Here is a 25,892-nt window from a genome sequence, read left to right as displayed (position 1 = left end):
ATGACGAGATAATCGCGCCATGGCCCTGACCACCACCATCCTCTTTGTTCCCGGGCCTCAGCCGATGATGAGCCGGCTGCAAGGTGACCGCATTGAGCGAACACCGCTCTGTGCTGCAAGTCGAGTGTATACCTTTCTGTGATTCGTGACCGGATGCCTGTCAGGGTACTTCCTTGCTTCTGGCAGAGCATTGTGAGCTTTTCGCAAACCGTCATGGGCGTTCGAGCCACCGCCGACGTGGTAGCAGTGGTGCTCCACATCCGGGGTGATTGCTTCTCGAGATGTGAGGTTGGATACTGCCTCACTGTCCTCGAGATGCAGACGATTACCGCACATCAGGCAGTAGCTGGCCGTTGATGAGCTGGCCATCGGTAGCAGAAGAGAGGGAAGATGGTTGAGATAGCGGGACACCATAGAATGTGTTTGATGTCAGGATCGGCGCCGCGAGAAACCGCATAGTACCAGCAGAGGGAAGAGATCAGGATCCCAGATATAGAGAGGCGAGACACGAAGGCGACACGATCCATGACGTCGCGTTCTTGAATGATGGCTTGAGATATAAAGCAAGGATTGCATAGCTCACGGATGAAGTTGAGAAGCCCCCTTTGCATATTCTTTCTTCTTAGTTCGAGCTCTGCAGTAGGATTTTAGCGATATGAGGCTTCGGCCGAGAATAGTGGTGTGTAGGAGAGTTGCTCGTATGAAACCGGCTTAGATATGTCTTACTACATTACCTAGCGTCTTGATAGCACGCTTGTAGGTGGTGTCTCGTGCAGTACAGCTCTAGTGATAGACTAGAATCAGAGGCTTCATGTTTAGTCCGGTTTTGAAGCTCTTGCATGCGCATGCTTCTCGTGAGTCAGCCCTTGGAAGTAAGTACTGATGTTTTACATAAACCCCCAAACCAATCGCGAAACGCTTGCACGACACAACACAACTTCCGGAGAACATTATGCAAGATGGGTGGTTATCGCTCGCATAACAAGAAGAGCGATAGGATTTAACAGAACAAGGGGGCAACGGCGAGTGGATATCTGTCTATGCTACTTCACAACACTTCTGATCGAACACTAGCTATAGGGGCATTGCAGCCTCAGGTTTCGCCTTCCGCATTTCGATTTGGCACTGGGTCTAGAGTCCCATGGTCCCCAGCCCACGGCACTATCCCCGAAAGCTATTGTCCTGGAGCAAGTGGGAACACGAGGTAGTTGGTTGGTTTGTCTTCCTTTGTAAGCCAAATTGTGAAACACTTCGAGACCCAAGACCCTTCGGTTCTGTCCCCAAATTTTGATACCGTTTCCTGATAAATGTGGGCCGGGAGGTAACCATAGAAATCGATCGACAAGGCGCGTACATTAGTTCATGTAGCCAGATTTGAGTATCTCTAGCATTGTGGCTACATACACATCATTCAAAGTCATAATGCGAGCGGATTCAACATGATTGGGTCGGGTTGATACTACAGCCTTAGTCGCCTACCGAAAGACTAGTTAGGCAAATTCTTTTCCCAGCTCAGAAGCCACCACGAGCCGAAAAGGAAGTGTTGTAGTGTCCGGATCCCTGGAAGCGTCCGTTGCACGGCATTGCGCGAGAGCAACCAGCCGGTCGACTTCTCCCCCAAACCATAGGCGAAATACTTCCAGGAGGTCGGTAACGGCATAGCATGGCTGATCTGTGCTATGATCCGTAGGACTCGATGCGGAAACGGGCGACGTCTGGCGACGGAATCTATCGCTCTCATGCAGACCCGAGTCCGGGTGGTTCATTGCCCGTGCCCAGCTAGGGCTGCTACTTGCGAGCTGGGCGTGGGGGATGACAAGTGCTGCGCCGTGCGCCAGCAGCAACGCAATGGATTCAACGTAGGATTGTATCATGTCAACATCCACGGTGAGGAATTCGACGAAGCAACGCGCCGTCCATGTGAGGAACCGTGTCCAGACGGTCCCGCCTTGGTAGGGTTCATTCGGATCGCCTCCGCTGGTCAGCACGAGGCGCACGAGGTCGGGGTTGACGACTGAGTACCCGATATTCAGTGAGCCACGGCGCTGGTTGAATTCCGGTTGGAGGACATGGTCCAGCACCGGGCGGCCTGTCTTGTTGCGGACTGCCGCTGGACCCAGACACGCGTTGACATAGCCTCGCAAGTCAAAGTCGATGGCGAGGGTCATGAAGCAGCTCTGTTCATCCCGCCACCTGTTGGCCAATGTGCTGATGTACCAGCCCATACTCTGGCTGCTGTCCGGGCCGCTAGCGGAAAGAAGCGCTTCCGCAATTGGGGCCAGGACCCGGGCTGCTCTGATGGCTGCCGGCGATTCCCTCCATTCGGGCACTGCCAGTGCGCTCGCCAAATAACTAGTAATCCCAATTGCTAAGTCCCGGTCACTTCCGACCGCTTGCAGGGCGCGGACTTGAAGGATTCTGGCATTGATTAGGTACCTCCTGGCGTCGAAGGGCCCGCCTGTGTATTGGTGCAGAATTCCCTGGATCTCTGGAGAGCAAAGAAAGTCCCGGCAACTGCGATGTAAGAAGCTGATAGTCAGGAGGAAAGTGTGGCCGGTTTCTGTCAACTCAGCGACCTGTTCGCAAAGCGTGGAGCTGAATTGCCGTCCATCATAGTCCAGCAAGGATCTCGGAGTAGTGAGGTCAAGGCAATCGAAGAATTCTGCATCGAATACGCATTCCAGCAGTCCCATACACCGGCTGTTGAGGCGACGGTATGTGGAGTCCAGCATGAATGCAAGCCCTTCACGGTCGGCTAGTTCTAGCGAGGAACAGCTCAGGTTTGTACCGGCAAAGTCGGGGCAGGGCTCGTCAATGAACAAGAGGTCAAGCATCCGCAGCGGGTGAAGCGCGGTGAAATCGGTCTCCTCATGCAGGGCAATCTGAATCATCGTTGAGGCTTCTCGTTTGTATCGGGGAGGGATTGAATCCATCATCCTACGGAAGTATTCATCCAGGTCGGCGGGTATGTCGTCGAGTTTCTGTGATAGGGCTGCCACATTATCGCCATCTTGTAAAGCCTCAATTAGATCGCGAACCACGAGTCGAACCCACAAGAAGACTCCAGCAGCCTTTGAAGTGATGGCCGAGATAAGGCTGGCTGCCTCGGCTTCCTGACGCAGGAGGAGATATCGAAAGCGGCGAGATTGGGTGAGCTCGGTTTGAACGTATGTGCTGATGTCCTGATAGGTGAGATCCTCCAATCGTAGGTGCTGCGTGCTGCCAAAGGCATCCCGGAATATGTTCCAAGGTCTGCTTGACAGACATATTTTCACGTTGGCCTTTCCGCTTATCCTAGTCAGACTTTGAATGACATCCCGTCGCAACTCGTCGCTTCCTTCAAACTCATCCAAGCCGTCAATAAGAAAGAAGATTTTGCAGCGGTCTTGCAAGGCGTCGATACTAAGATGAAGTAGATTCAGTAGTTCAGACTGAGTCCACTCTAGTTTACTTGAGACCCACGTCCGAGGTGTATACTGTTGAGTTGTTTCCGTGATGCGAGTCATCAGTTCAGGCTGTTGCTCGAGAATTTGGGCAAGTAAGGAGCGCAGAAGCCCCTCAAACGACCTTTGTAACGTATTGCCTGCGCTCCAGAAGTAATACGAAGCTCTTATAACAGTATATCCACTCGCCCAAGGAAGCATATGCGCCTTATGATCCAGATTCTGGTCCAGGAAGCGCATAAGGGTCGACTTTTCCGCACCCGGTTTACCGGACACCCAGTAGATGGACTCTCTTGTCGTGGGGGCAGAAAGCCAGGCCACCAGACTGTCGCAGTCACCAGGACTCGTGCTCTGTTGTTGCAGGATCCACAGGTAGGTCTTTTCGTGTGCCGTGCGAATCTGCTGGACACGTTCCTGCATTTGCGGAAACTGGATGCTAGCCAAGAAGATCGTGTGGGTTTCTGTTACTCGTCTTTGCTCATCTAGGCTTCTTAGATGCTCTTGTCGATCGAGGATGTCATGAATTCGGCTTTCAAGTCTGTCGAGCTGAAGCCGTTGCGAAGCGAGAAGCTGGGTTTCAATCGCTTCGTTCACACCGTTTGCCTGCACCTGCTCCAGAACTTGGTGTACATCTGCTCGGATCGATGCACACTGTTTCTCCAGAGCGGACAAGACGTTTTCCTCTAGTTCAGCCGTAGATTGAAGAATGTGGTCCTGCCCAGCCGCAGTGGCCTGTGTATCCCTAGCAAGCACTTAGTGGCAGTACACGAGAGCCTCTGCCAGGAACCTACTTGAGGTAAAATAGAAGAGCGGTATTGAGGTTCTCCCGAGCCCGACCAACGGCCTTAGCCATGGCTTCCATCCGGTCGCGATTCCATAGCGCCTTGACGCTAGCCCGGATGGACTCCAGTAACGCATGCGGGGTTCGGAGCTTTAGCTGGTTCAGCAAGTCGACAAACTCGATCGACAGACGAAGACACTCTTCGTTGGCCTGTCTCAGGCGAGCCAGAGCAGGAGTCAGATTGCTTGGCTGATTGGCGTTTGGGATGGAGGCCTGCAGGTCGACATTCATACTCATCAGGCATTGCAGTACGCCTTGCAGGTCCTCATGCTCGCGTAGAGTGCCAGAGCCGGCTTTGCGGTAATCCAGAGCAAGGCTCAGTGTTTTCTGGCCAAGCTCGATGATCTGAAGAATGTTACAGGCGAGAGAAAAGGCGCTTATAGGATCCATGCTGCAACCAACTGTGCGCCTTGAATTGCCCGAGGGTGGAGGGTATCACAGCCCTGCCTCTATGGTTGGGGCGGGGTAATCGAATTGACAAGGCTTCCGCCGATAGATCGAGGCCCTGTCATGGCGTGTCATGTGCCTCACTCCTCTCCTTCTCTCCACTTGTCTGTTCATCCGGATAGTCTGTTTGTCCGTGTGTATAAATGGTACTATTGACATACTTCGTGGTGACAGTGGCCGGCATAGCATCATGTATGTCCGTGAAGAAAACTTCAGACGGAGAGAAGGAAGGATTATTGATGCCAGAGTCCTTTCTCACAGATGGAGAGAGAATATTGGAAAAGAAGAAATGGATGAACCACCAGAAGCCGAGCCGAGGAAAGACTACGGTACGGTACGGTACGGAGTACCCCGTTTACATCAAGGCGGAAAGCTACGGCAGGAACGGACCTTACTCCAATAATTTGCCCTGATTCAATCATTACTACTGCACCAACCAAGAAAAGAAGAAAGAAAAAGGGAACAAAAAAATAAAAAAAAGTGCAGGCAACTCAGCCTTGCTCCCACAATGACTACCTGTAGAAACGAGCTTGTTCCTTATCAATTATCATGACCTAGACACAGGAACCCATAAGTTTTTCCAGTTGCCAGATCAGGGAGTAGTTTGAGGGCGGTACCCTGATTCGTCCCACTATAGAGTCTCCCCAGGGCCCTCTAAGACTTTAATGATAAGCTTGAGATATGTCAAATAGGCTCTATGTAAGTGGTCAGATCACTATTGTTTGCATACGCCGGCATAGCGTGGGACCTTAGTCTTGATAAGACGAACCATGTCTGCTATGGGTGAGGGATCATACCCCCTGCTCATTGAGCTCAGCCCTACGCCATAACAGAGTCTGGCTTAGTGATGGTGGTGTTGTACTGTCCTTGAAACCATATTGTTATAGTTCCCTAGTGTGAGCTGGTCTCGACAAACGTCATGCTTTGCGCAAATACTGCTAGTTCTTGACTTGTTCGTCAAGATGATGGGGCCTACCAAAGGCGGGCTATGGCAAATATGCATAGTCAACTCCAATTAGCCCTACTAAAAAAGCTATACCATATCGTTGTGAACCATCTCCATATTCTTTATTCAGAACAGTATCTTTGACCTAAGAGAAATTCATCTGGTCTAATGACTTGTGGGGAGTCGGCAACCACCGGGGCGATATCTCGTATTGTGCGAGATGCTTAGACAAAACTGCCCCGCGAGTCCGACGGACCGCGCGAAGAGAACTACTAGACCCATCCTAAACACGCGTAGGGTCTCATGACTCTTATCACATCCAATCCAACTAGGTCTTTACGTTAGGCTTACTGTAACCGAGCGGAACCCTTATCAGCTAGTGCCACCGAGCGATGCCACCAAAATGCTTAGCCCTTGCTTGGCCTAAGTGCCGACCTTGCAGGTCCGGCTGCGATAGGGCCAAGCATCACACAACAGCGACTAGCAATGCTTGCGTGGCTGATCAACTGCAAGCGAATCCGCCACTGGGATTCAGGTTAGCCGACCGGTGTCCGAAGAATATGGCTCTGCCATGATATACATCAATTGGTAACTCCGCGGTCAATGGCACCTGTGCAAGAGCGTATGATTCTCAGGTTTGCAGCCATGGAGAACAACCGCGCAAGGCTCTCCAGAGACGGAGGAATGCCCGGCAAGTGTGGGGAGAAAGCTGCTTTTGACAAAGCTTCGACAGAGCCAAGAACCACCGAGAAAGGCGAAACGCTTTCAAGCGACGAGGATGGAGGCTTTGAGAGCGATCAGGTGGTGAGCACCGCCGCTGATCTGGTCACCCACATTATCAAGGTCGAGGATGATCTCTCGCTCAACCCTTGGAGTTTTCGGATGGTCTTCCTAGGTAGGTTTTTGACTGTCAGTAAGCGAGCGACAGGCTAATGTGTGGCCTACGTCTTCTCAGGGGCCGGATTGCCAATTTTCGGCGGAGTCTTGCAGGAGTTCTCTTACTTCAAACCGCAGACCATTTACGTCTCACAAGTCTTTTTGACCGTCATTGCCTATGTTCTGGGCGAGTTGATGGCCTATGCCATTCCGCGTCGCGGCGTTATTGGACGGCTGTTGAACCCCGGGCCGTTCAATTCCAAAGAACTCGCTACCATTGCCCTCATGTCTTCAGCTGCAACTCAGTCTGCAATGGCCACTGAGGCTCTGTCAGCTCAGGAGCTTTTCTACGTGGCTATCCCAATCACGCCGCTGCTGTCTTCGTCGTCCTCTCTTCCCAGCTCATTGGATTCGGTATCGCGGGTCTGTTGCGCGACGTGATTGTGCGCCCGACTAAGATGATCTGGCCCATGACACTCCCCATCAGTAGTCTGCTCGAGTTCATGCACAAGGATAAGCAGGAGGCCAAGGCACGATTGAAGATCTTTCTATATCTTCTTTGGGGTGCTGTTCGTCTGGACCATCATTCCCGAATACATCTTCCCCGTGCTGGAGGGCGTCTCCATATTCTGCTTGGCCAACCAGCACAGTCTTGTCTTTACCAATCTCTTCGGCGGGGCCTCCGGGAATGAGGGTCTAGGATTTCTTTCTTTGTGCTTCGATTGGGACTATATCGCATCTCTGGGTTCACCACTCTGGTATCCGCTGTATGCCATGACCAACAACTTCATTGGCTACATTGGATGCATTATACTCTTCATGGGGGTCTATTACGGCAACATCTGGCGCTCGCAAGACTTTCCGTTCCTGTCTCAGTTGCTCTATTATGGAGACTCGAACTCCACGTACTACCATGATACAACCAAACCCTCATCCTCAATGCAGACTATACGGTGGATCCTCAAGCCCTTCAGGAACAGGGTCTACCCTGGTTGACCGGGACTTACGTCGTCTATCTCATCACATCGAACATGGGTCTGACCGCCACATTGACGCACATGTTGCTTTGGAACTTTGAAGACATCAAGATAGGCTGGGAATGGGCTGCACCGAGCCGGCTGAAGAAGTGGCTCAAGCTTGAGACGTACAAGTTCTGGGCAAACCAAGAAACCCCGGAGGAGCGATTGCAGCGTCGCGTCAACGACGAGACGCTTGATCCCCATTACCGTCTCATGTTGCGCGACCTATACTACGACACTCCCCTCTGGTAATGGGGAGCAGTACTGATCGGTAGCTTTGCCGTCGGTCTAGGCTATCTCTATGCCATGAAGTCTACGCTGCCATGGTGGGGGTTTATCATCGCCAACTTGCTTCCTCTTCTCTTCATGCTCTTCTTCGGCTCTCAATATGGGCTTACGGGATTTCAGTTCAACGTGCAACCCATCTGTCAGATGTTGGCTGGTTACATGTTCCCTGGCAGGCCGCTGGCCAGTAGGTCTCTCTCTTTCCTTCCTTCAATTTCCGTCACTAATGGCGTGCGGATCTCTACTTCACATGCTTCACATATAATTCTCTTCAACAGGGCCAGGTTCTGGCCATAGATCTACGACTTGCACAGCAGGTCCATTTGTCTCCACGATGCACTTTCTTCGTCCAAGTCGCAGGTTGCATAATTGGGGCTTTATTCAACTACGTGATGATGTTGATAGACGATTCCCATATCAGCCTGCACTGGTTCATTTATTTCTGTCCCCTAATCCGAGTCATGTCTTCCAACAGCATTGTATGCAATCAATCTGAAGTCCTGCTTTCCATCGACGGTACCAATATCTGGAGCGGTGCCAACATTCAGATAAATGCCCCAGCCTCCCTCGACAATGAATCCAGCTAATCCCAGATTACCAGTTTATTAGTCTGGCAATCGCCTGGAGTCTCGCCAAGGACATGTTCTCGATCGGTGGTCGGTACCAATGGGTCACAATCTCCTATCTGGTTGGCTTCGTCGTCCCTGTGCCCTTCTGGCTGGCGCACCGCATCTACCCCTCTCGCATCTTTTCGTACCTCAACACGTCGATCATCCTGTGGTACTTGGGCTGGCTTTTCGTTGGTATCAATGCCTCCATCATGACCTTTTTCCTAATCGGGTTTGCCGCCCAGTTCTGGCTGCGTCACTACCACCCACACTTGTTCTACAAATACAGTTACGTGGTCTCGGCCGCCCTAGATGGGGGCACCCAGGTCTGCGTCTTCATCCTTACCTTCGCTGTATTTGGTGGTAGTGGGACTGAGCACGCTTTCCCGTGATTGACTCCTAACGTTGCTTCTGAATCCTTTAGCTGACGGGGGGGGGGTAGGACCTGGACGGGCAATCCAGATACGAGCATTCATAACTTGGATTACTGCAAGGTGAACCCCGCGACACTGTAGTCGAGATTGCTGCTCGGGTGATCTTTGGGGTGTATACTTTGGTTAATTGCTCGGCTCTATAATGCATAATGATACTTAGTGATTGCCTTGGAGCCTTGTGAATTTCCAGGATGAAGGGAAAAATGTACTCAAGTAGTTGAGTTCTGAATCTACCCCAGAGGAGTTCATGACCCAGATTGATTTTCGGTGGGTATGTAGAGTAATCATGCATGCGTGACACCTACCACTAGATAACATCAAATTTAGCGAGTCCCTTGCTGAGGCTTGTCCATGAGGACTGGGTCGGAGGTGAGGGGTCAATGTGCAGGATGGGTGACACCTCAGGCATCAGTCAGTCTTCCCGCTTCATCTCTTCTAATTCGCTTCAATCATCATCTTGCCCACTGCAGTGTGCCTGGACCTCTGCGTTCGCCACCTCCTTGGCCCGTGGTCGCTTCATCTCACTCGAGGAGAAGCGGCAGACTGCGTGCACTTTGGCATTGGCTCGGCTAATGTCTGGCCGCTCAGGGAACCTCAGTTGCAGGCTTGCAGCAGTCCCTGTCGGAATCTCGGGTGATAAACTGACCACCGACCTCCGATGCTTTATTTTTCCCTCGACCCACAGCCTGTGAATCCCCCCGACCCACTGGCCAGAACGACGGCATCTTGCAACTTCCTGCAGTGCCTGCGTGCTGGTCTTTTCACAGGCCCACAACAACTGACACCTGAAAGCATTTTAAGAACTTGCTCCTGCCCCTAGGGCACGCTTGATTCTGGGTAAGACAAGCCTTAAGCATCAGTATAGCCATCGACTCTGGCACCACGATCATGCTGGCCATGAATGCCTGTGGTCTCGCCAGGGATGTTGATCTGCAACTGCTGACTCCGTCCAGACAAGCGAACCTCCACTCCAGGTCTTGGCACTACGCAAGTCTAATAAATATCAATGCAGCGTTGCAGGCACGTTCCTCTGCGAATTCTTGCACCTTGCGCGCATCATGTCTCCTGCTCCTCACGCGCATCATCCGCCAGGTCCCCCGCCGCCCTTAAACCAGTCGTGCGAGAATTGTCGCGCCCTCAAAGTCCGCTGCTTGCCCGATCCCAATATTCCGCACCAATGCCAGCGTTGCACACGCACCAGGCGGACCTGTGTCTTTGCGCACACTCTGCGACGCCAGCCCCGGAAAAAGACCGGATCACGGGTCGCTCAGCTGGAGCAAGACGTCCGCGATTTACGCGCTCTGCTCCATGAGCAGAACGGCCCGAATTCCAAGTCAACCCCGGTCGGCGGCCACACAGCGGCCGCCGCTGTTTCCCTTTCCCCTCCGACCACCACAGACACCGCTACCGCCACCATTGCCAGTCCCGTCTCAGAAACCATTCCCACTCGTGCGACGGTCACTACCCCATTTGCCGCCGCTATTCCCGACTCCGCCCGGGGCCAAACTACCTCCGCATCTTGTCCCCCTCGTCCGATCGGGACGAGTCCGACCGTCGATCACTCTTCCCATGTAAGCACCGCTGGCTCGACCTTTATGGGCTCTGCAGCTGGCGCTGGAGATGTGATCGATCGTGGGGTTCTCTCTCTCGAAACCGCGCAAATGCTACTGTCGGTGTTCATCGCGGAGCTCACTCAATTTTATCCGGTGGTCGTTCTCCCAGATGATACGAATGCCGACTTCCTGCGCAGGGCGAAGCCAATGCTGTTCCTGTCCATGATCGCTGCTTCTGCGTTGACGCTTGAGACACCGCACGCGACCGTTCTGCATGAGGAGCTTCTCGCGACTTTTGCGCAGCGATTTTTCCTGAGGCAGGAAAAGTCTCTGGATCTGGTACAAGCCCTTCTCATCATGCTCATCTACTACTTGCCGCCCAAATCAGCGATACATGGGCAGTATTACCAATATACACACATCGCAACGACCATGGCGCTGGAGCTTGGCTTAGTGGCGGGTGCGGTTGGCCGCAAGAATCAACGCTGCCATGCTGGCGAGGGAGAGCTGCCCCCGCCAGTACTGAGTGACCAAGCACGAGCCGTGCTCGGCTGCTACCACTTTGCATCCAAGTATGAGCTTCTTGCCACGAAAATCATTATGATCGACATACTAACAGTTCGTCTACAGTGTCAGCATGCAAACCCGACGACCGAACATGCTTTGCTATAATGCTGTCATCGGTGAATATGTCAAGCATCTCAGCGATTCCCCCAATCCTCTCGACCAGCAATTGGCGGCATGGTTCGGACTGCAGCGGATAATAGATGAGACACTGGCGGCGGCCGGCCATGACAATACTCTAACCGACACACCCATGTTGGAATCCCAAATGGTGCCGATCCTCAAATGGTTCGACACTCGTATGCTTCAGTGGAAGATGTCCCTCCCGAAGGAAATGTTCACGAGTAACGTGCCCCTTCGACACCAAGTCCAACACCTCCAACCGCAAGCTAATAGTGTCCAGCTTGGATGACTCTCGAATACCACTACCTCTACCTCGCAGTCCACGAACATGCCGCCGGCGAGGGCTATCGCGATCCCGACGCCCCCACGCGCAGATACTACACCCTTCCGCCTCTCGAGGGTGACACCGAGCGCCACCGGGCCAACGTCCCGCTCAGCGCGGCGCGGGTACAGATCATCACCAAATGGATGCTCTCCGCCCAGCAACTCCTCGACCGCTTCCTGCAGTGCGACATCCCGACCATGCGCAGACTCCCCAACATGACCTACACGCGCATGATCCTGGGTTTTTCCTCCCTTCTGCGCATCTACCACATGACCCAACTCGGCCCGTTGAGCGAGGTCATCACCCCGCAGATGATCAACGTTGACGAGTACCTCGACCGCCTCGCGCAGGCCCTCGCGGACGCCTGCGACAATCAGCGTTGCCGCGTTCCCAGCAAATGGCACTATGTCGTGGCCGTCAAGAACCGCGAGTGGTACGAGCAGCTGCAGCGACGACTGGCCGGCTACTCAACGGAGAGTAGTACCTCGTATCTGCGCGGGATCTTCCCCCCGTCCTCCGGGGCCTCGTCGGAAGTGGCTGGCACCAACCCTCCTGGGATGCTGCCCTCGCTTGTTCCCGGGGGTGCCGGTGCCCCCGCGTACATGGAGTCGTGGTACGCCGCTGCCGCCGCCGCGGCCGACGACCAGGCTGCGCGTCCGGATGGGGTCAGGGATATCCCGGCCGTGGGTGGCGCGGCGGCGCCCATGATGTATCTCTCGTCCATGCCGGGGGTCCCTGGGCCCGTAGGAACGGGTGCGGGGCATTTCGCGCCGCCGGCCGGCGGCCATCCCGGGTGGCGGCTAGATGAGCCACTGCCCGATCTCTCGTTCCCGTATTGATAGTGATGATAGACATGTTTAAATGAAGCGACGAACATTCCTTTCTTCTTGGTTGAGCTTATGTTCTTCATACCCTGATATAAACCCCCTTTGTACGCCGTAGCTGCACCGTTGTGCGTCTAACTTGGATGAAAGGAGATCTGCGATAGCGCTCAGTTTAATACCACACACCCAGAGAGCACCACATTCATCCCCTCGACACCGCAGATCAGTTCTGCTCGTACTGTAGAGACGGCAATTTCCCCCATTGACCCCCCTTTCTGCTCGTATTCCGCAGACTAAACACAGGGTCCTCGGGCATGAACGGTGAGGGTGTATCCGACCTCCGACGCCAATGCCGATGCCGATACCCATGTGGAGAGGGGTGTGGACCCACGGGTGCAGGGCTGGGGGGGAAGAAGAGGAAATTCTTCGTGGATATCAGATTAGATTAGATTGATGCCGAAGATAAAAAAAAGAAAAGAAAAGAAAAGAAAAAAAGGTTGAACTCAACAAGTAGGTGTCTTGTGGTCGCAGGCTGGGGATTTCAGATGGGAAGGGAAGCAGCACTGGGCAGGAAAAATGACTGCCCCTGCCAGTGCTTGGGTACAGCAGGCCAGCATCCGGGTCAAATTGGTCAACCCAAGTTCGGGGGGGGAGGGCAAAAAGTGATGACAAGAGTGGGATTCGAACCCACGCCACTTGCGTGACTAGGAATATTGCTCGACGAGCGAATATATGTGATCAGGTACCTGACCCTAGCGCCTTAGACCGCTCGGCCATCTTGCCGTTGACGGAAGATTTGTACCTCTATGGCTTCTTGGCCGAATGCACGAGCGGGGCAGATATCCCTCCCTCGCTCGATGCTTTCAGTTGTAGGTGGGAGCGGTGGTCTGAAGTCATATCATTCTTTGTGATTGCTGCTACTTGCATGATTGGTGAGCTAAATGCCCTTCTGTATATGGTTGTGTATTAGTCGCAATATACGGCGATGCCCATTGTCCGACAAAGTCTCCGCTTCTGAACTTGTAATCCGAGTGGTAACTATAGCACTTGGAGAGGATGGCTAGGGAGCAGCGGTGCTACCTTGACAATCATGATGGGAGGCCATTGATCGGCTTTCGTGATCACTGCTGCGTTTCGTGCAGTGTGTCGGCGCTGGGCTGTATGGTTAGGGACTGCCATTGTCTGCGCTACTGGTAAGGCTGCACAGGGTAGGAATATTTTATACCATACCAATCGATCTCCAATCTTGTACCCATATCATGCAGTACCCATGCATACATAATAGGCATCTTTTTTCTGTCTTCTAGTGTTCGGGTGTCCAGGTGATCCGGACATTAAGTTTCATGTACTCGGCCCGGTGTATTGCATATTCTACATTTGCTGGTATGGTTTGTTGCATCTGATATTGGCTTGCATCTACTGCTCCGCGGGTGGTTGGTTACAATGACCTAGGCGGTCGGTGTTGTAGTCGAGGTCTTCGCTGCTTCTGTATGTCTTTTAGATCGTCTTGTAGTACTTGATTCTTCTGGGTGCCTGAATATAGTCTGAATCGGCTTCGATTTCATGCTAGCGAGATCCTGCGGCAACCGTCTGCGACACAGATCCCATGAGAAAATTGCAATAGAATTGACGGTCTTGCGTGCCTTGCTCGGTGTTTTTTTTTTTTTTTTTTTTTTTTTTTGTTTCCCAGTTTGAACCTATCAAGATTGACGGTTTTCAGAGGGTGGCCCCAACAACCCCCTAAGCAGCGGTTCGGTCACTGTACGCCAACGGTGACTATATTTCGATATTCTGACGGTCTCTATCGGGTAAACCAAGAACCGGCTGGAGCATCTATTTGGCAGGCAGTAGCCAGTCTTGTATGCCCACCTCATGTACCTCAGGTGGTGCGTCCTGTATGGCGCAACCAAGCCCGTTGCTCACTAGAATATATAACCAACCACATTGAAGCTATAGACATACAACCGATCCACTACTACTTGCGAAGTAACGCATAATCAACCAGACACGGGTCTCATTACTGCAGCTATCATGCACCCGTCATTTATTACACCACAAATAACAAACAACGCAATCGAACCATATAAACCACCACAAAGTGCCCACCACTATCCCCCGAGACCGGATCCAGGATTCAATATTCCAACCGTATGTAAAGCACAGTTTAGGTCCTGTTCTCAACGAATAGGCAAGATGGCCGAGCGGTCTAAGGCGCTAGGGTCAGGTACCTGATCACATATATTCGCTCGTCGAGCAATATTCCTAGTCACGCAAGTGGCGTGGGTTCGAATCCCACTCTTGTCATCACTTTTTGCACCTGACCATCATGCTGGTTCCCACTCAACTGTCCGTATCTTTCTTTTTATGTTTATGTTTATCTTTGTTTTTCTTCTTCTTTGATTGATTGTCAGCTTTGTCACTGCACTGTCTTCCTGCGAAAGCACGGCAGAGCGTCGGCCATTCCCGCCTTGCCACGATCGAGGGCTCCACTCAGGACGAATTTGAGTTTGCCCCTTTTGTCTTTCCATGGGGTTTGTTGGACGAGGCATCCTTACTCAGCCGACGTGCATCGAACCGAAATGAGCTACATCGGTTGTGCATGAAGCTATGACATCATTCTGTCACTCACCACTACAGATCGAGTGTGCGGTATAGACACTCGGACTTTCACCGAGCGAGAGGGTGCCGCCTGTCTTACCGTACTGGTGGATCAGTAGCAGTTGATCCGCCAAAGTCAATAGTTCAATGCATAGTCTACCGGTTAGTCAGTTTGGGTGGAGACTTGAGTTGCTCGTGCTAATATGCACAAGTACCATCTACAGATATATTACACGCGAATACTGTATAGGGCAAGAAAATTGGCGTGCCTATACTCCGCAGTGGCTTTTGCATACACTTGAGGATGTCACAGATGCTGGATTGCGTACGCTGATTGTTTGCGCGGTACAGATAACACTAATAGGATGCCGTACATAACAACTGGCAAGATGGCCGAGCGGTCTAAGGCGCTAGGGTCAGGTTTATCTGATCATACATATCTGCTCCCAAGAGCAACTATTCCTAGTCACGCAAGTGGCGTGGGTTCGAATCCCACTCTTGTCATTCCTTTTTGCTTTGTTGCCGATATCTTCTGTATCTTCTTCACAGCCATTGCTGGGAAGCTTCCTTGTTGTGCCCGTCATCATCGAAGTCTGTACTGCGAGAGTAATAAGCACATCAAGGTCGAAGGATATCCAACAATTTCAACACGGTAACCCAAAAGGCGGATATGATGGCTCGCTTTGAAATTGTATGTATTAACGTATTCATGCTTATGTGCGGAAGAATGATCATTTAGCGATGGACCCTTATCCGCTGTGATGCCACACCGGACACTGGGAGATGAGCAGTATATCGTACACCAGCATTGCATAACAGAGCATAAACCCTGCCCGTATGACGTCGACATGCTAAGATCGCAGCCTCGGTCGCAACTTGAGCGTTTCCCCGGCCATGGAGCTGTGGCCATGGAGTCATGATCATGTCATTCATGCCCTCTTCTATCTTTAGAAACGGTGCGGAGAAGAGTCCGGCTGGGACACCAATATCAGGGAAAACTATAGATCGGCGGTTGCTAAGCCCTTTATCTGTACCTCGGATCTTCGATCGGGCTGGAGATCTTGTGAGTAGTACGCTGGAGTACCGGGTCTGTTGTTAATGATAATAATGATGATGATGATGGTCTCTCCTGTTGTCTGTCTATCTACCGCCCTGTGATGCTCTGATGAACTCACACTGGCTATTGCCTGAAACAGAACAAAGTTTACATGCGGGTGAACAGAGGGTGTCCACTAAATCACTATTGGATCTAGCCCCAAGTCATGCAGGAAGCTAGCGGCGACTGCGTCTGACAGTTTTGCTTCGGATTGTGTGTGGGTGTTTCAGGACGGGAGGGAGTTTTGACCCTGAGATTAAGGGATTACGCTGAAGCCGTAGCCCAGCCTTACGAGGAGCAGGACACCGTGCTGAGCTGAGCCTAGACCAGTGGCCTGTATGTCGACTTTTGGAATTGATAGGTCCAGATTTCTATCAGTACTCAGACTGTGTATGAGTAAAAACCGAAGAAGACGAAGACTGAAATGTACTTGAGTATGTGGTTTCTATCCGGTGTAAGATGTAGAATGCCAGCCCTCCTTAATATGGCGGGCATTGTCCATTCACACTGCGACCGTACCTGAGGGAATCCCGCGGGTTGCAGCGTAACAAAACCACCAGTGGCGTTTTGGAAGTGGGGCAGTGAAGTTGACATAACAAAACTAAGCAAGCCCTAAGTCGCAGCCCGATCGGGACGAGAGGGTAGGGTCGGCTTGTTTATGTGGTTTGATTGGTGGTCCGCGGCAAAGACCATTGCCTGTTTGGGCCCTTGGAGTTGGGGTCCACATCTTTCTGTTTTCTTTCAGCTTCACTACGGAGTCTTTCCCACCGCCACCAACTCCCCAGTGGGGGCCACCATCTTGCTCGGACGCCCTCAGCTTTCTGCATTGCACGGAAGAGGATTGCTGTATACCCCAGTATGAATTCATACTTGAAGAAGGGAAATGGAATCGCCAAAGATTGAGTTGCCCAACCGACAGCAACAATGGAGGCGGAGAATGATCGACAGATTCCTCCCCAATCGCAATATTGCACAACCATGACTTCAGGGCCCTCTACACATCGAGATAAACTGAAACATGGTCCGCGTGGGTATCCTCTTTTTTCCCTTATTCTGATTTCGACTTTTTTTTTTTTTTTTATCTTTTTTATTTCCAATTCTCTTGGACCTCTTTGGGTGGTCAGGGTCGTGCAGTCTGACAAGTCGCCTTGTTGACTCTCCCGCCTTTCTTATCTGTCTGTTTACTGGTCTGATCTTGCTTCTTTTGTGTCTCGGTTTCATAATCTCTCTCGCTCTCACTCTCTCTTTTCCGACTGGCCCTCTCCTCACTTCGTTCACTCACTTTCAGGAGTCCTAATCAAATCTACTCGCGTCGGAGTTGGGGATTTCCTCCCAAGTCTGTCGATCGCTGACTTAGTCCACGCGGTCTCCTCAATTTCCACCATTCGACCCACTGCCCAACTCCACACGAACCGGTGGACTCAGCACGCGTTTTCTGCCACTGATCGTTGGTTCCTGCTTTGCCTCTGGTGGGAATCGCTTGAGATTCACCCCCTCAGCCAATTGCGCTTGCGCTTACGCACTGGGGCTGCAGGACAGCTTCTGGACTCCTCACCCTAGTCGATCGTTCTTATATCGCCCTCCCCCCGTCCGGCCGCCCTGATGTCAGGAAGGCCTGGCATCACCGAGAAGCGGTTGTCCGCCAAACGCTTCCATCAGCTTCGCGACATGGCGCCAGACAACATGTTAAATCCTAATGATGTTACCATCGATATCCCCCTGAACACAGTCCCCAGCCGGGGTCAAACAGGCGCTCGCAAGTCCAGCGTCAACGGTCCCGACTCCCCGGATCCTTATCAGCCACCGGTCGACAGCAGCGAGGAGAAACAGGGCCTGGTCGCACCGAATCCTGGTCTGCGCAGACGAATCGACGAATCGTCGGGCCGGTCGATCGATGAACCCGAGGATGGCACAATCACTCGCGTTGGCCGCTTCTACCAAGCGGTCCTCAACTACTCAATTGCTACCCGTTATTTAATCTACGTGACACCACTCGCTCTGTTGCTCGCCATCCCCATCATTGTAGGAGCCACGGCCGCGCAGGACGCGACTATTGGCGGAGTGACACTGCCTTGGTTCTTCTTTTGGTTCGAAATTGTGTGGATTAGTTTGTGGGCATGTAAGCTCGCCGCGCGAATCATCCCATACGTCTTCCAAACACTGTGTGGTTTCGTTAGCTCGGGCACTCGCAAATATGCTCTCATCTTACGAAAGCTTGAGTTTCCAATCGCCACGGTTCTGTGGTGTGTGGTGTGCTTGGTGACATTTTTGCCGGTAAGAGGCGCCATTTCTCTATCGTATACTAGTGATGCTGATTGAAGCCCTCCACAGGTTATGACGCAGAACCCCCACCAGAAGAAAGTGGGCGATACCTCCACCAAGTCCTGGGAGAAGTCGATCAAAAACATTCTGTTCGCTCTATTTGTTTGCAGCCTGATATTCTTGGGCGAGAAGACAGTTGTGCATTTGATCTCCATTAGCTACCATCGAAAGCAGTTCGACGCGAGGATCAAAGAAGGCAAGCGGAATGTCCATCTTATTAGTCTCTTGTACGATGCCTCTCGGCAGATGTTCCCTCTGCACTGCAAGGAGTTCCGAGAGGAGGATGCCGCCATTGCGGATTTCTTACTGCGAGACACAAGCAGCGGGAAGACGCGCCTGCCGACTAGCGGCTCGGCCCCTCTTCGCATGATCCGCGGAGTCGGCCAGAACGTTCAGAAGATCGGCCAAAACGTTCAGAGGATTGGCGGCAAGGTGACGGCCGCCTTCGGTGACGTCGCCCACGAACTTACCGGCAAGCAAGTTTTCAACCCCACCTCCACCCGCTCGATTGTCGCCGGGGCATTGGAGCATCGCAGGACCTCGGAAGCCCTTGCGCGCAGAATCTGGATGTCATTCGTGGTGGAAGGCCGGGATGCTTTGTATTTCGACGATCTTTGTGAGGTGCTCGGCACGGGGTTGGAAGGCGAGGCCGATGAATGCATGAAGATGCTGGACCGCGACGGCAACGGCGATATCAGCTTGGACGAGATGATTCTGGCGATTGGAGAAGTCCAGCGCAACAAGAAGGCCCTGAATAACAGTTTGCATGACATTGATCAGGCCACCCGAGTCTTGGACAATCTCCTGATGACCGTGGCCTTCATCGTTGGTCTTCTGGTCTTTGTCTCTTTCGTGACGAGTGGATTTGGCACGGTCATCGCAGCAGGTGCCAGTGCCTTGTTGTCCCTCAGTTTCGTCTTCTCCACTACTGCACAGGAAGTACTGGGCTCATGTATCTTCCTCTTCGTCAAGCATCCATTCGATGTGGGCGATCGTGTCGAGATCAGTGACAAGCCCTTCTTCGTCGAGCGCATTTCCCTACTTTTCACCGTGTTCCGCAACGTCAACGACCACCGGATCACGCAGATCCCTAACTCGGTCCTCAACAGCTTGTGGGTCGATAACTTCACCCGTGCCAACGCCATGCACGAAGTCCTTAAAGTCCCCATCGATTTCGACACCACGTTCCAGAACATTCAACGCCTGCGCGACGAGCTAGAGGAATTCGTGCGTGACAAAGACAACTGCCGCGACTTCCAGCCCGACATCACCATTGATGTCAGCGGCGTCGGCGACATGGACAAGATGGAGTTGAGCGTGTACATCCGCCACAAGTCCAATTGGTCAAACGAAGCGGTCCGCGCGACGCGACGCTCGAAGTTCATGTGTGCCCTGATCGCCGCCGTACGCCGGGTGCCGATCCGCAAGCCGGGATCTGGTGGCGGCGACGATGAGAAGAAGCCGGAGGATAAGTTGGAGGACACACCTGAGATCATCGTTGAGGATGTGGTCAAGCGAGCCCGACGGGACTCCGCCTCCAACGAGCCCGTTGTTCGTCGCATCCCCCCAACGGAGTCAAGCTTTGCCACGACCGAGTCTCGCTCCACCGGCTTCGACATGGGCCAGTCGCCGAACTCCATCCAACGCCGCGGGGTGGGTGCCTCTGTTAGCTCCTACAGCGAAGGCCTCAGCGCCGAGCATGCATACCCCACCTCCCGCGATGGCCAGGAAGCCGACCAGTACCAAACGCCCGCCGAGTCACCCGGCCCGGAGCGCACGCGCAGCGTCAACTACGGATCCGTGACGCGGGAGCACTCGACCGGCCGCCGCAAGGAGGGAACGGCTAATATAATTTCGACCGCCACGGGCGGCGTCCCTGTCTTGTCCGAACCGGTTCCTCCCCGGCGGCAGCAAGGGCAGCAGGAGCAGCCGCCCGTGCGTCTAGTTCCCGAGCACCAGCAGGCTGCAGCCCAGACACAGCAGGCCGGAGCAGCAGCTGCGGCTGCCAACGGGGCTTCGGTTGCGCGCCAGCAGCCCGAATACTACAGCTACCAGGGCCAGTACTACCACCCCGTCGAGGAGGCGTACGACCCCAACCAGCCGTTCGAGCTCCCATCCATGGAGGAGCCCTCGGCCGAGGCAGAACGGGAGTACTCGTCACACACGTTGGCTTCGTCGCGGACGGCGTATTCGGGCGAGTCGAGTGAGGAGCAACATCAGCCGAGGTCATATCCCGCGCGCCGTAACCCGTACGAGGGACAATAATTGGAACAACCAACCACAGAAATAGACACACCAAAACAATATCCACAAAAGTAAACGGATCTGGGCAGGAGAGACAAACTGGAGTAAGGCGTGGTTGTCATAAGTGACGATACGATTTTCAATTCCATCCATGGGAATGGCGGGAATTTCTGTATTTTTATCAGCCAAGATCTATTCCCAAGAAGCAAGACTGAGTTCATATCTTAGGTACGGTTTACATAGTGTTTAAAGCATACACGGTAGATAGTCATAATCCGACCTTTAATTTTTTCAAACACAATCCGCCAGGGTCTATCGTACAGTACATGATACATAACGTTGACAAACGCCCACGGGAGAGAAGCGAGCCTAAGCCATCCCAGCGGCCGTGGGGAACCAGATGGACGTGATCTATTTCGTCTCCTTCCAAGGATAAGACACCTCATCGTCCTTGCGGACCCAGATCTTCGACTTGCGCTTGTTAACCACATGCTCGACAAACGCCTCGCGGGTGTGCTGGGCCTTAAACTTGCGGATCCAGCGGGGATCCCAGAGCTCGCTGGCGATGCCCAGGTCCTTACAGCAGCGCACCAAGGCGTTGGACCGACAGCCCTCCGTAGCGGTGGGGATGCCATCTGGCGAGAAGTAATCTTGTTCTCCGCGAGCGACAGACACAAGCCTAGAATCCAGCAACCAAAACGTCAGCAACAGCACCAACCAACCTCCACCCCCTCCAAAAAAAAAAAAAAAAAAAACTCCCTGAGATCCGTATGAAACTCACCGTCCATGACAAACAAGCGCATACTCCCTCGTCACCATCTTCGGCGTCACGATACTCTCACTCCGTGGCACCAGCCCCCACCCGCCCGGTCCAAACGCCCTGTTCAGAATCCGTCGGTACTTGATCTCCGGGAGATACAGGATCCCGTCCGGCTTGATCTCGACTTCCTCGGGGTCGGTCGGCGCGAGCAGGATGTCGGCCGCTTCTTTCGGGAAGGGCTCCGCGGAGAGGCCGTGGAATGACCGCGTCCAGTCGATTCGGTCCTCGTTGGTTTGATATTGGCTCTGGGTCTCTGGTGTCGGGAGTGGGGAGAGGGGTTGGTCGTGGAGTCCGGTGGTGGTGAGATTGGGGGTAATTTTCTGGGGGGTGTTGTTGTTGTTGTTGTTGTTGTTGTTGTTATTGGGACCGGTGGTGTTGATGGAGGTGGGTTTAGGGGAGAGAGAGGGGTTGTTATTTTGGTTTTGATCTTGGTTTTGGTTGTTGTTGTTTTGGGTGGAGTTGGGTCGACGTGATGCTGCTGCTTGTGCTTGGTTGTTTTGGGTGGTGGTAATGCTGCGCGTGAAGGTGTGGGGGATCGGGGTGAAGCGTGGTACTGCTGCAGGATATGTAGTCGCTGTCGTGCGCAGCGCACGCGCGAGAGAAGGTAGAGACATGCTGGGTGATGGAGTGTGGGAATGGATGGAGATTTGGTGCAGGAGATGCGGAGAGGAAGAGCTGAAATGCTGCCGCTGGAGCTTGGTATGTGGTCACGTGATGATTATATGGCGTGCAAGAAGAAAAAGTGTTGTACATAGTAGAATTATGCAGATAGAGCTGGAGAGTTGGCATTCTTTGGTTATAGGCACAATCGTGATTTAAGGTACAGGGATGAAGAATGATAGTCGGGTTGTCTGATCTTCCCTCTAAGCATCCTGCGTCTGCGTGCGCTGGTCGTTGCCCTGCTTCTTCCAGCATTCGCGGAACGCTTCCATCTGCAGTCGAGTTAGCAGTCACTTATGGTTGCGCTGTCGTCTTCTGCGATTATCTGTTTGTGAGGATGAGGAGGCAGCGATCATGATAATCGGCAGTGTCATACAATACACTCCGCGCATGCTCAAGACGATATGAGGGTATCACGGCCGCCGCGGCCCGACTCGTCAACGCACCTCTTGCTGGCAACTACGCCAGTCCTTCTTCTGATAAACGCAGTCATTCAGAGTCATCTGCTCATCTGTAGCATGCCTCAGCATGGACCTCCTCAAAAGGACCCCCAGTCAATGGCCGGAGTGACAATTTCAACTCACCCGCACAGCCGGTTCTGGAGATCCGCTTCTCCCTGTCGGATTCGCCGTCAGTCCGAGTCAACTCGCTTTCGCTTTCCCCTCTCAACTTCTCTCCCTCACTTACCACTCATCGGGCTCGTCATCGTCCTCCACCTCTCCAACCGGAGGATTTTGTCTTTTTTCCTTGTTCGTCATTGTTTGTTCGGAAGCTGCTCTTCGACCGGAGGGTTGCAGTTGCAAAGAGAAACTTCCGAGGCCCGAAAGGTGCAGGTTGAACCGTTCCTCCGCCATGGCGACAACCCCCAACCTGACCGGGAAAAAGGTCAACGTTCTGGTCTACTCCGGTAGGAATTCGACGATTCAATTTCTTTTCGCTTCATTCAGTGAACCTGACATCTTGTTTACTAGGAAATGGCACCACCGTCGAGTCTGTCCGTCACTGCCTCTATTCCCTCCGCCGCCTGCTGGCCCCTCACTACGCCGTCATCCCCGTCACCGCCGACATGCTCCTCCACGAGCCCTGGACCCTGACCTGCGCATGCCTAGTTTTCCCCGGTGGTGCCGACATGGGATACTGTCGTGCCCTCAACGGTGCTGGAAACCGTCGCATCGAACAATTCGTCAAGCGTGGCGGCGCCTACCTCGGGTTCTGTGCGGGGGGCTACTATGGCTGCCGCCGGTGCGAGTTCGAGGTCGGCGACAAGACCCTCCAGGTGATCGGTGAGCGCGAGCTTGCCTTTTTCCCGGGCACCTGCCGCGGTGGTGCGTTCCCCGGGTTTGTCTACCATAGCGAGGCCGGGGCCCGCGCCGCCGAGGTGAAGGTGGCCAAGGACGTTTTAAGCGCGGGCGTGGTTCCGGAGCAATTCCGGTGCTACTACAATGGTGGCGGTGTGTTTGTCGATGCGGCAAGATATGCGGACCAAGGCGTCGAGGTGCTGGCTTCGTACTCGGAGGAGGTCAATGTTGATCCCGGTGAGGGCGGTGCCGCGGCCGTGGTCTACTGTCGCGTGGGCGAAGGAGCGGCCATTCTCACCAGTCCCCATCCAGAGTGAGTAGCTATCTTGCGTCGTTGATCAGGCAGAGCTCTAGGACTAACACGTCCTTTCTACGTAGATTTGCGGCGGTCAACCTGGATAGGAAGAACGGCGGTGCGGAGTATGCTAAGGTCGTGGATGCCCTGGCGGCAGACGATACCGGTCGCACCGACTTCCTCAAAGCGTGTCTGGTCAAACTGGGCTTGCAAGTGACCCAGACGACGACCACTGTGCCTTCGCTTTCGTCGCTGCATTTGTCAGCGCTTGAGCCAGCGGATACGGCCAACCTCGTGGCCCAGTGGGATGAGTATATAACAAAGGATGGCGACACGGAAGTCCTTAAGGATGAGAATGATACATTCCGGATTGAGCGACCGGGCACCTGGAACCTCGGGGAGTTGGAGGCCTCGCTGCCTGACCAGTCGGAGACGCCGACGGCGACACCGACGGAAGGGATTGTGGATTACAACGCAATCGTCAAGCGGCTGGTGGTTCACGACGATGTTCCATCATCCAAGCTAACACCCTATTTCAACCACCATGCTTTCTATGCGCATCTACGCCAGTACCAGCAACAATCCCGGGAGGGTGCCTCTGAATTCGGCACGAATCTGGTCTACGGTGAAGTGGTCACCAGTACGAATACGATCCTGGAAAAGTAAGTTTTGAGATCAACTTCTTTATGACAGCTCACATGACTGACCGGTCAGAAACCCAAAGTTGCTGCGCACACTGCCCACCGGCTTCACCGCTACGGCCACCACACAGGTCGCTGGGCGGGGCCGGGGCTCCAACGTCTGGGTTTCACCCGCCGGCGCGTTGATATTCTCGACCGTCTTGCGACACCCCATGGAGAAGATCCAATCAGCGCCGGTGGTGTTCATCCAGTACTTGGCCGCGATGGCGGTGGTGCAGGGTATCAAGCGGTACGACGACGGCTACGACGCCTTGCCGGTCAAGATGAAGTGGCCGAACGACGTGTGTATGTACCTACCTATCGCTTTGAAGCGATGGACATTGCTGATAATCTGCAGACGCGCTGGACCCGGAGCACCCTGAGAAACAGCAATACTCAAAGATCTGCGGTATCCTGGTGAATTCGCACTACTGCGCCAACGAGTACATCTCCGTCGTAGGGATTGGTGTCAACGCGACCAACGCGTCTCCGACTACATCTTTGACGGCACTGGCGAAACGATTCCTGGGCCCCACAGCGGCCCCCATCACGCTGGAGAAGCTGCTGGCCCGGATTCTGACGACATTTGAGGAGCTGTACGGGCGCTTCTTGCGCACTGGCTTCGACCGAGAGTTTGAGGACCAGTACTATGCGGACTGGCTGCATATGCACCAGGTCGTCACGTTGGAGGAGGCGGGCGGTGCACGGGCTCGCATTCAGGGCATTACTCGGGACTATGGGCTCTTGCTGGCGCAAGAGCTGGGCTGGGATGACCGGCCAACGGGTCGCGTGTGGCAGTTACAGAGCGACAGTAACAGTTTCGATTTCTTCCGAGGGCTGGTGCGGCGGAAGGTGTAGCCTGGATGATGGTGGTAGTGGTGGTGGTGGTGGTGGTGGTGGTGATGATGTTGATGATGATGACACGGTTTCATAGAGCATGATGACTGTACAATCCATGCAGTAGACAGTAGATACGCACTCCTTGACCTTTAGAATTGTGGGTGATGTTCATTGTTCATAAGCTTCCTCGGCTTCACCGAGGGGCCAAGATCGCACCAGCCATCTGACCTCTCGATCTCCTGAATCTGCAATATCGATCGACACAGGGAGCCGTGGATTCCATCGCCCAAGCAGGCAACGTCTCCGTCACTCACTGCTCCAACTCATAATCTCCGAGGCCGGATTGGTCGGCTTCCCGACGGAGAACTAGTCCGGAAAAGAGAAAGTTCTTGGGTGCCTGAGGTTGTTGAATTCTGAGGCGAATTCTGAGTCAGCAGTCTCCAACTTCCTGTTCCTCGCCTTCCTTGTGGGCCAGCAATGATTCATGAACATCATTAATAACATCATCCTCAGGATCATCCTTGTCATCTGGGGTTGTCTACATCACTCACCCCTTGTTTTGCATCATAGAACCCCTACTGTGACTGCCGCTTAGTACCCGTCCTTGCTGCACACACGACGAACCCCGAGATCCTCCACTCATGCACATTGGCACATGCGACACAACAGACTGGATGGAGTCTGTGGAGCACCGCAAGCAGCCTCCAACGGAGCCACCCCGTTCCTTGGCCCGCTCACTGCACCATCGCTG

At 53.5% G+C, this 25,892-nt stretch overlaps 8 protein-coding genes and 3 non-coding genes across 11 annotated transcripts; 7 read left to right on the top strand and 4 right to left on the bottom strand.

Annotated features, from left to right (window-relative positions):
• Nucleotides 1–1,092: 1,092 nt before the first annotated feature.
• Nucleotides 1,093–4,838, bottom strand: BP01DRAFT_354850 (uncharacterized protein). The gene is made up of 2 exons (XM_025574542.1): nucleotides 4,235–4,838; nucleotides 1,093–4,185 (listed from the first exon to the last, which is right to left on the bottom strand). The coding sequence occupies exons 1-2, from the start codon at nucleotides 4,672–4,674 to the stop codon at nucleotides 1,491–1,493; spliced, it is 3,135 nt and encodes a 1,044-aa protein (XP_025433628.1). The 5' UTR covers nucleotides 4,675–4,838; the 3' UTR covers nucleotides 1,093–1,490.
• Nucleotides 4,839–6,322: 1,484 nt separating this feature from the next.
• Nucleotides 6,323–8,980, top strand: BP01DRAFT_372388 (OPT family oligopeptide transporter; the record flags this gene model as incomplete). Its single annotated transcript, XM_025576728.1, has 9 exons — nucleotides 6,323–6,572; nucleotides 6,633–6,990; nucleotides 7,096–7,378; nucleotides 7,528–7,780; nucleotides 7,835–8,044; nucleotides 8,155–8,254; nucleotides 8,333–8,391; nucleotides 8,451–8,853; nucleotides 8,908–8,980. 9 exons carry the CDS (start codon nucleotides 6,323–6,325, stop codon nucleotides 8,978–8,980), a joined length of 1,989 nt encoding a protein of 662 aa, XP_025433627.1.
• Nucleotides 8,981–9,617: 637 nt separating this feature from the next.
• BP01DRAFT_354849 (uncharacterized protein) lies at nucleotides 9,618–12,355 on the top strand. Its single transcript, XM_025574541.1, has 4 exons — nucleotides 9,618–9,736; nucleotides 9,853–11,024; nucleotides 11,083–11,360; nucleotides 11,420–12,355. Exons 2-4 carry the CDS (start codon nucleotides 9,958–9,960, stop codon nucleotides 12,301–12,303), a joined length of 2,229 nt encoding a protein of 742 aa, XP_025433626.1. The 5' UTR covers nucleotides 9,618–9,736; nucleotides 9,853–9,957; the 3' UTR covers nucleotides 12,304–12,355.
• Nucleotides 12,356–12,954: 599 nt separating this feature from the next.
• BP01DRAFT_t79 lies at nucleotides 12,955–13,071 on the bottom strand. Its single transcript has one exon. It is a non-coding gene; the product is annotated as a tRNA-Leu (tRNA).
• Nucleotides 13,072–14,475: 1,404 nt separating this feature from the next.
• BP01DRAFT_t81 lies at nucleotides 14,476–14,592 on the top strand. Its single transcript has one exon. It is a non-coding gene; the product is annotated as a tRNA-Leu (tRNA).
• A 427-nt stretch (nucleotides 14,593–15,019) lies between these two features.
• BP01DRAFT_220745 (uncharacterized protein) lies at nucleotides 15,020–15,582 on the top strand. The gene is made up of 2 exons (XM_025571140.1): nucleotides 15,020–15,048; nucleotides 15,099–15,582. Exon 2 carries the CDS (start codon nucleotides 15,252–15,254, stop codon nucleotides 15,540–15,542), a length of 291 nt encoding a protein of 96 aa, XP_025433625.1. The 5' UTR covers nucleotides 15,020–15,048; nucleotides 15,099–15,251; the 3' UTR covers nucleotides 15,543–15,582.
• Nucleotides 15,270–15,390, top strand: BP01DRAFT_t82. The gene has a single exon. It is a non-coding gene; the product is annotated as a tRNA-Leu (tRNA).
• A 1,691-nt stretch (nucleotides 15,583–17,273) lies between the features above and the next one.
• BP01DRAFT_220664 (serine/threonine protein kinase) lies at nucleotides 17,274–20,947 on the top strand. Its single transcript, XM_025571139.1, has 2 exons — nucleotides 17,274–18,256; nucleotides 18,314–20,947. Exons 1-2 carry the CDS (start codon nucleotides 17,585–17,587, stop codon nucleotides 20,567–20,569), a joined length of 2,928 nt encoding a protein of 975 aa, XP_025433624.1. The 5' UTR covers nucleotides 17,274–17,584; the 3' UTR covers nucleotides 20,570–20,947.
• BP01DRAFT_390158 (putative mitochondrial genome maintenance protein Mgm101) lies at nucleotides 20,822–22,128 on the bottom strand. The gene is made up of 2 exons (XM_025577975.1): nucleotides 21,330–22,128; nucleotides 20,822–21,227 (listed from the first exon to the last, which is right to left on the bottom strand). Exons 1-2 carry the CDS (start codon nucleotides 21,980–21,982, stop codon nucleotides 20,960–20,962), a joined length of 921 nt encoding a protein of 306 aa, XP_025433623.1. The 5' UTR covers nucleotides 21,983–22,128; the 3' UTR covers nucleotides 20,822–20,959.
• A 103-nt stretch (nucleotides 22,129–22,231) lies between these two features.
• Nucleotides 22,232–22,801, bottom strand: BP01DRAFT_390157 (uncharacterized protein; the record flags this gene model as incomplete). Its single annotated transcript, XM_025577974.1, has 4 exons — nucleotides 22,716–22,801; nucleotides 22,613–22,644; nucleotides 22,475–22,539; nucleotides 22,232–22,300 (listed from the first exon to the last, which is right to left on the bottom strand). Exons 1-4 carry the CDS (start codon nucleotides 22,784–22,786, stop codon nucleotides 22,232–22,234), a joined length of 237 nt encoding a protein of 78 aa, XP_025433622.1. The 5' UTR covers nucleotides 22,787–22,801.
• On the top strand, nucleotides 22,542–25,436 carry BP01DRAFT_354846 (biotin--[acetyl-CoA-carboxylase] ligase BPL1). The gene is made up of 5 exons (XM_025574540.1): nucleotides 22,542–22,935; nucleotides 23,000–23,639; nucleotides 23,705–24,283; nucleotides 24,336–24,607; nucleotides 24,660–25,436. Exons 1-5 carry the CDS (start codon nucleotides 22,881–22,883, stop codon nucleotides 25,157–25,159), a joined length of 2,046 nt encoding a protein of 681 aa, XP_025433621.1. The 5' UTR covers nucleotides 22,542–22,880; the 3' UTR covers nucleotides 25,160–25,436.
• Nucleotides 25,437–25,892: the final 456 nt, after the last annotated feature.

The sequence above is a fragment of the Aspergillus saccharolyticus genome (assembly GCF_003184585.1).
Source record: "Aspergillus saccharolyticus JOP 1030-1 unplaced genomic scaffold BP01scaffold_7, whole genome shotgun sequence".
Taxonomy (NCBI): Eukaryota; Fungi; Ascomycota; class Eurotiomycetes; order Eurotiales; family Aspergillaceae; genus Aspergillus; species Aspergillus saccharolyticus.
The sequence above is the reverse complement of the archived record's forward strand: the minus strand, read 5'-3'. Positions and strand labels throughout refer to the sequence as shown.

What these genes read in the sequence shown, in the direction of transcription:
- BP01DRAFT_354849 (XM_025574541.1), top strand. Translation starts at nt 9,958, where the DNA reads ATGTCTCCTGCTCCTCACGCGCATCATCCGCCAGGTCCCCCGCCGCCC. An exon ending in TGCTACCACTTTGCATCCAA is followed by an intron (nt 11,025 to 11,082) that starts GTATGAGCTTCT and finishes GTTCGTCTACAG; the next exon opens with TGTCAGCATGCAAACCCGAC. An exon ending in CCCGAAGGAAATGTTCACGA is followed by an intron (nt 11,361 to 11,419) that starts GTAACGTGCCCC and finishes AATAGTGTCCAG; the next exon opens with CTTGGATGACTCTCGAATAC.
- BP01DRAFT_220745 (XM_025571140.1), top strand. Translation starts at nt 15,252, where the DNA reads ATGCCGTACATAACAACTGGCAAGATGGCCGAGCGGTCTAAGGCGCTA.
- BP01DRAFT_354850 (XM_025574542.1), bottom strand. Translation starts at nt 4,674, where the DNA reads ATGGATCCTATAAGCGCCTTTTCTCTCGCCTGTAACATTCTTCAGATC. An exon ending in GCTCTTCTATTTTACCTCAA is followed by an intron (nt 4,186 to 4,234) that starts GTAGGTTCCTGG and finishes AGTGCTTGCTAG; the next exon opens with GGATACACAGGCCACTGCGG.
- BP01DRAFT_390158 (XM_025577975.1), bottom strand. Translation starts at nt 21,982, where the DNA reads ATGTCTCTACCTTCTCTCGCGCGTGCGCTGCGCACGACAGCGACTACA. An exon ending in GCGCTTGTTTGTCATGGACG is followed by an intron (nt 21,228 to 21,329) that starts GTGAGTTTCATA and finishes GCTGGATTCTAG; the next exon opens with GCTTGTGTCTGTCGCTCGCG.
- BP01DRAFT_220664 (XM_025571139.1), top strand. Translation starts at nt 17,585, where the DNA reads ATGTCAGGAAGGCCTGGCATCACCGAGAAGCGGTTGTCCGCCAAACGC. An exon ending in GCTTGGTGACATTTTTGCCG is followed by an intron (nt 18,257 to 18,313) that starts GTAAGAGGCGCC and finishes AGCCCTCCACAG; the next exon opens with GTTATGACGCAGAACCCCCA.
- BP01DRAFT_354846 (XM_025574540.1), top strand. Translation starts at nt 22,881, where the DNA reads ATGGCGACAACCCCCAACCTGACCGGGAAAAAGGTCAACGTTCTGGTC. An exon ending in CAACGTTCTGGTCTACTCCG is followed by an intron (nt 22,936 to 22,999) that starts GTAGGAATTCGA and finishes CTTGTTTACTAG; the next exon opens with GAAATGGCACCACCGTCGAG. An exon ending in GAAGTGGCCGAACGACGTGT is followed by an intron (nt 24,608 to 24,659) that starts GTATGTACCTAC and finishes GATAATCTGCAG; the next exon opens with ACGCGCTGGACCCGGAGCAC.